Source organism: Gavialis gangeticus, unplaced genomic scaffold (genome assembly GCF_001723915.1).
Source record: "Gavialis gangeticus isolate Ggan-Ray unplaced genomic scaffold, GavGan_comp1, whole genome shotgun sequence".
In the NCBI taxonomy this organism is placed as follows: domain Eukaryota; kingdom Metazoa; phylum Chordata; order Crocodylia; family Gavialidae; genus Gavialis; species Gavialis gangeticus.
In genome coordinates this window covers 117,586,562-117,592,619 of record NW_017729022.1, presented here as the reverse complement: position 1 = coordinate 117,592,619, position 6,058 = coordinate 117,586,562, and the positions used below count along the sequence as shown (strand labels likewise).

Here is a 6,058-nt window from a genome sequence, read left to right as displayed (position 1 = left end):
GGGGGGGGGGGGGGGCAGAGGGAGAAGCTCTCACACCTGTCTGCTTCATCCTGGCTGCACACTGAAGGAGTTGTTGGTTCACACCCCAAGTGAAGGGTAAGCTGAGTTCTTATGACAAGGTAGCTAATAGCCACCCTGGGAGAAGACAGCCAAGTGCTGGCCAGTACCAGTCCTCCCTACTCCCCAAGCATCGAGGTTTGACAGCAGGGAAAGGGTGCAAGGGATAGATGGCACAAAAAGGTGGAAGCAGGAACAACTGGGCCCATGTGGAGACCAAAGCTAACCAAACACCAACCTTGGGAGCAATGCGCACACGCTTGCTGCTCCGACCTGTCTCTGAGCTGTTGAGGGAGGCTCCTTGGGCCACAGACAGAGGTACTTTCACAGAGGACTGCAGAACAAGAGGCTGGCTTACAGGGAACTGGATGGGAACCAGATAAGAGTTGACACGAGGAAGCAACGGCTTCATCTTTCGGCCTGGAAAGGGTCAAGAAAGGGTCAGCTGGCATCTTGCTGGAAGAAGGCTTGTCACCTCCAGAGGCCCAGGCAAAAAACTAGGGAGACAGAACCAACCTCAATCCCTCATGCTAGAAAATAACCAATTGCAGAGAGATGAGGCTCACCCTCTCCCTACCTTTTCTGCTCAGAGGTTGGGGCTATAATGTCCTAAGCTTAAACCCAGAAGCCCTGGTGAACAAGCACAAACTGAACCCCAGCAGGCCTCTCAGCACACCCTGGGCTCAACTCCTGCTCACTCTGAGCACCTATTACTCCCCGTCTCAAGACATTGGCTCTCTCAGATGTGGCAGCACAGCCCTCAGCTCCAAATCTGTCAGACAGGAAGGGCCATGGGAAGCCAGCAAGCACGCCAAGCTGAACAGCAGTTTGTTTTTGGGCTAGGAATGACAGCTTACATTCAAAGTACCCATCATGCAAGTTAGAGCCCTGACTTTTTCTCTGGCTTAGACAGATGCACACTCACGCGCATTCTGTGCTTCAGTTTTGCTGCAGCTGCTGCCTCCCAGAGTCTTCTGGAGTTCAGAAATGTGTCGCTTTTGCTGCTATGGTCGTTGTGGGAAAAAGAGGGGAAAAAGGAGAGTTAGGGAGGAAGAACCCATTTTTATTCAAATTGTCTCACTCAGGAATGTGGATCCAGAGGCCTGTCCTAAGCTAATGCAGAGAGAACAGCTGTTACCACTCAGTGATCATGCTGATGGCTGTTTCTGTGCCACCTGCTGTTGCATGGCCATTCCATCTCTCAGCCAGTTGCCACTCAAAAAAAGTCTTGTAGAAAAAGAGATCTGGCATGACAGTTTCGCTGGCTGTGGAATGACCTGGTTCCAGTGTGTCCTTACTGCTGGAGGAAAGGTGAAGAGCACAGCTTTATTGCGTGTTTTGGACAAACTGCAGCCCCAAATGCTTAAGTGGAATAGCAGAGGGAAAGAGGACTTAGTTTTTAAAGCAGGTGAAAAGAAGAATAGGTTTGGAAAGAAGATGGGGGCGTGTCCAGCTAGCTTCCTGCACATCCAATATCATTAAGCTACTGGAAGGAGTTGGCAGGATGGAAGCTTGCTGATAAGTGCCAGACTGCTACCAGGATTCAGAAGAAAGGGAACACACAGATTTTACTCTTCCTGGAGCTGCACCCCAGAAAGGAGTAAAGCTAGTAACTAGGGAGACCAGGTTTGTTCCTGGAACTGGTGGCTAGGCTGTGTTCTCTGGAGATGAACTTCAGGTCAGTTCTTCAGCTGTAAGTTCCAAGAAGTCCCCAGAGAGATGCCCAGGCTGCTGCAAACTTGCATCCACAATTATCAGGTCTGCATTTTCTGCAGGCAGTTAGAAAACTCGTCCTTAGTTATGCCAGGCTGTAGGCATGCCTCCTGTCCTCATGAAAGGTGACCCGTTCCCCCTCCCCAACTATCCTGTCCTTTTTCTGCAATGACTGGCAGGAGGTAAAGCAGCTCAAGCCCCGAGCCAGAGGGGAAGTCTTACTGATTCAGAGCGCTCAGGCGACGTTGGTGACCCCGCATCCAGTGGCTGGTAGCAGCAAGGCATCGGGAAGGAGAAAAATAAGAGGATGTTACCAACCAAAGGGGGAAAACAACTAGGACATTTAACCTGGCACAAAGGTCTCATGTTTGAACAACTACCCACTGAACATGCACATCCACCACATAGAACAGGGGAAGGATTCACCACACCTATTCTGAGATAGCATTATAAGAGGGAGGCTCTCTCCATTTCTTTCACAGGATGATGCTGTTCTATAGCTCCCAGACAGAAGGAAATTCTGCCCCTGCCCCCAGTCAGAATTAGGAACTGCAGGAAGAAATGGTTCAAGTCCCACTGTAGGTAATGCAAGTCTGCACTGAGAACTTGCCTCTGGCTCTCAGAAAGTGTATGGCCAATAGTTTGACCTCCTTCAGGATTCATATGCCAAGGCTGGCACAGTGCCCAGTGGAGCTTTGTTCCCAACATGCTCCAGCACGTCACTCCTGACCAAAACAAAATGCCTCCTACTTCAAATAAGGAACCCACAATTTCTCAAGTTAAATGACTCAGTTGAAGCTCTAAAAACACAGGCCATACGTCAAGGCAACTTCACCTCCCCTCTAAAGTCAACTGCAGCCAAACATCCTGGAGTTCAGGAATCAGGAAAGCCATCCTGTTCCCTTCACAGGAGGCACTCACCTTAAACACCTGGTCCAACGTGAGATAGCGATTGGCATCAGGGTGTATAGTCCAGAAGGAGATTTTACCATTAGCAGACGTCTCACGGACAAACATGTCATGAAGGGATAGGTTGTGTCGGATAGAATTCTGGAAAGATACAAGACATCTTAGGGTTTTTGATTACAGAGTGCAACTAAGATCCTCAGATGCTACAGTCCAGGGAGCAAAGCTCTGCCTATGGCAGACTTTGATCCAATTTATTTACCATATGCTCGGTCTTCTTAATCACAAAAGCTGCTTGCTCCCCTCACTTTTAGGAGCCCAGCTCCCAGCCTAGTGATCAGTTATCCTCTCCCCTGCCTGGCTAGAGCAGGAAAGAGAATGGTGGAGAGGTTGAAATGGAAAAGTGAATGTCAGGAATAGAAGGTGGCACTTTATAAAACTATTTTCTATCCTGTTTCACAGGTTGATGCTTTCTTTGACTGGGTAATTATTTTTCTATTTGCATCCAGTAGTCCCACTACAGTCACCCTGTTATCTGACCTCACCCGCACAAGCGGGCTTGTCTGCTGGACAGTATATTACCTTCCAGCCTGGCTTGGCCACATGCTTGAAGTAAGGGAAGTGATCCTCAATCCAAGTGTATATATCCTTCAGGGTCATACGTTTCTTCTCAGTGCTGTTGATAGCAAACTGGATCATGGCCATGTAAGAATAGGGGGGCCGTTCTGATATTGAGTCCTGCCATGAGGAAGTGGAGGTTGAAGCAACAGCACTAGAATCCTCCTCTATCTAGGAGAGAAAAGGACACAGTGAGAGTTGCAAGTTTTAAGGAGTTTGGAGCCTGCTGCACAGCTCCACATAGAATTGCAGAAAAACAGAGCTGGAAGGGACTACAGGAGGTCATCTAGTCTAAACCCTTGTTCAAGATAGGAGCATTCCCATCTAAAATGCCTCATCCAAGTATTTGTTTAACATGCTTAAAAGCTTCCAGTGAAGGAGATTCCAAAATCTTTTCAAATAATCTTTTCCAGAGTTTAACTTACACAGATTGGTTATTAGGATGAACTTTCTAACCTAGATTTCCCATCTTGTAATTGAAGACCACTACTTATTGTGCTGTTCCCAGCAGATAGTCTTCGTCTTCTTTATAAGCAACTTATTCTTTGTATTTGAAGATTGTTATCAAATTCCCCCTCAGGTTTCTTTTCACCAGTTTAACCACCCTTCTTCCATGGGGAAAAGGCTTGTATTATGTCTGTCCTCTCCAAGGTTTCTCACCCATGTGTCCCATCTCCTCCCCTCTCCAGAGGTTCCTCTATCTTATGCTCTAACTCCTTTCATCCCTAGAGTGCTTCTTACCTTGATTCCCTCCACCTGTACAGGGGTCTGGTTCTCTTTCTCCAGCTCTTGTTTCACAGTGGAAGGACTCAGGCCATCACAGCTCATCCTTCCCAGCCACTGGATGTTAGTTAGGCTGTTGTCCAATGCACAGCTTGTCATCTCTCCACTGCCTGCAGAGAAATCGACCCAGAGTACTGCTCACTCATCTGCAAATACATCTCAGATGCCTTGAAGGACACCCCAACCAGGAACCTCAAAGGTATCTTCAGTGCCCTGGTAAGACACAATGGCACTACAAAGCTAAACAACCTTGTAGAAGTAGCCAGTTTCTGGTTTAATTGTGGATGGGCCCCACTCCCAATTTGTAGCTTCAATCCTAAAAAAACAGCTTTAATTGGAATCCCTCCTCCCACCCTGTTCCTTGGCCTAAAATGAGTTTCAGCTGAAAGCAACTCTTAACAAAAAGAAATTCAGGCATGTACTAGCCTGAGGACTAAACTTAGCAACAAAGGCCACGAGAAATAAAGACATGCACTCTACCAGAAGAAGCCTGGGAAGGGCCTTAATGAGAAGCTCAGCTCCTGGCAGGAATGCATGTGGTAGAGGGAGAAGGGTGCTGGCCTTCCTACTTGAGTTTGACCTCTTGCAATTACTCGAGCACCATCTCTTTCCTCAGGTTCTAGCTTACAAACATCCCAAACTGCAACTGTTCAATGTGAACTGTTCCATCTCCTCCATCCCCTAATGTCTGGAAAAGGAAGAAGGTCTGTTCAACTTCCTTTCTCAAACAGCTGAAAGTGGTTGCTATTCTACCCGTCTGCCAGGGGCTCTTGACCATTCTGAAGGAGGTGAAAACATCCCACTTGATCCTTCCCAAACTTCACTTCTCCACGTAAGCAACTTCATTGCCTGCTGCTCAGTTTTGCCAACCTGGAGCATCTGCCCCAGGTTGATGTGATGCTCAAGAATGCTAAAGCCTGGCTGTCTGCAAGGGTCCTGAACAGCAGTAGCAAAAAGTGAACACATTTATTTTCCTTAGTTTAAGAGCCACATGCAGCAGCAGAGCTACTGCCTACAGACTGTGGAGCTCCTGTACTGAGGCACATTTGCACATGTGGGAGTTTATCTGCCACCACACATGTGAGACAGAGGCTTCTTTTTGTGAGAAGAGTGTATTTGTCAGCAGGCAGTGGTTGAGGTAACCCCATGGGGAAGAAGCCTGAGTGGCCATTCAAGTCCAAGCTGAGAAAATATAACCTCCATCCCTGGTGTGGCATGGACCAAGTTTCTTCACGAGGAAGTAGCAAGAAGCCAGAGCTGCCAGTCCAAAAGCAACAGAGATCTCCCTTTCCTGGTATCTCTATCCATGCATTTCATAGACTCATAGAAAATTAGGGTTGGAAGGGACCTCAGGAGTCATCTAATCCAACCCCTGCATCCAACACAGCTTTATCTAGCCAGGTTTGGAAAACCTCCAAGGATGGAGCATCCACCAACTCTCTGGGTAACCTGTTCCAGTGTTTACTACCCACCTAGTGAGAAAGTTCCTAATATCCAACCTAAACTTCCCTTGCTGCAACTTGAGACCATTTCTCCTCATTCTGTCACCACTGAGAACAGTTCAGCTCCAGCCTCTTTCCAACCCCCCTTCACGTAGTTGAAAGCTGCTATGAAGTCCCCTCTTCTCTAGACTAAAATGGAGTGATGCCAAGTGCCCAGCTCTCGACCTGGCTCCAGCCCCACATCTCCTAGCAAGCCTGAAGCCCAGCTTCCAAAAAACCTTTGCTCTGCTTGTCTGGAACACCTAGCCTGTACCGCCAGCCCCGACAAGCCCTGGGGGGAAGCAGACCACTAAGGCTCCAGCACTCAGGCCCAGAACTTCTGCCCCCAAGCGCGGCCGGGAGCTTCCCCGTACCACCCACGCCCGCAGCAGGCCGAGCAGAGCGCGGAGCCTACGTACTGCTGCCGGTCTGGCCCTGGCCCGGGGGCCCGGGGTCGCTGCCGCCGGAGGGCAGGCGGCGCGCGGGGCTGAGGGCCGAGG

General features: G+C 48.9%; 1 protein-coding gene across 1 annotated transcript in view; it reads right to left on the bottom strand.

Annotated features, from left to right (window-relative positions):
• FOXM1 (forkhead box M1) overlaps nucleotides 1–6,031 on the bottom strand; it is an 8,954-nt gene extending 2,923 nt beyond the window's left edge. The window contains exons 1-7 of the mRNA XM_019516031.1: nucleotides 5,978–6,031; nucleotides 4,036–4,187; nucleotides 3,259–3,465; nucleotides 2,692–2,820; nucleotides 1,993–2,037; nucleotides 983–1,061; nucleotides 296–477 (exon numbers count right to left, since the gene is read on the bottom strand). Coding sequence (XP_019371576.1) covers nucleotides 296–477; nucleotides 983–1,061; nucleotides 1,993–2,037; nucleotides 2,692–2,820; nucleotides 3,259–3,465; nucleotides 4,036–4,176 — 783 coding nt within the window. The 5' untranslated portion in view covers nucleotides 4,177–4,187; nucleotides 5,978–6,031. The remainder of the gene's footprint in view (nucleotides 1–295; nucleotides 478–982; nucleotides 1,062–1,992; nucleotides 2,038–2,691; nucleotides 2,821–3,258; nucleotides 3,466–4,035; nucleotides 4,188–5,977) is intronic.
• Between the last annotated feature and the right edge of the window lie 27 nt (nucleotides 6,032–6,058).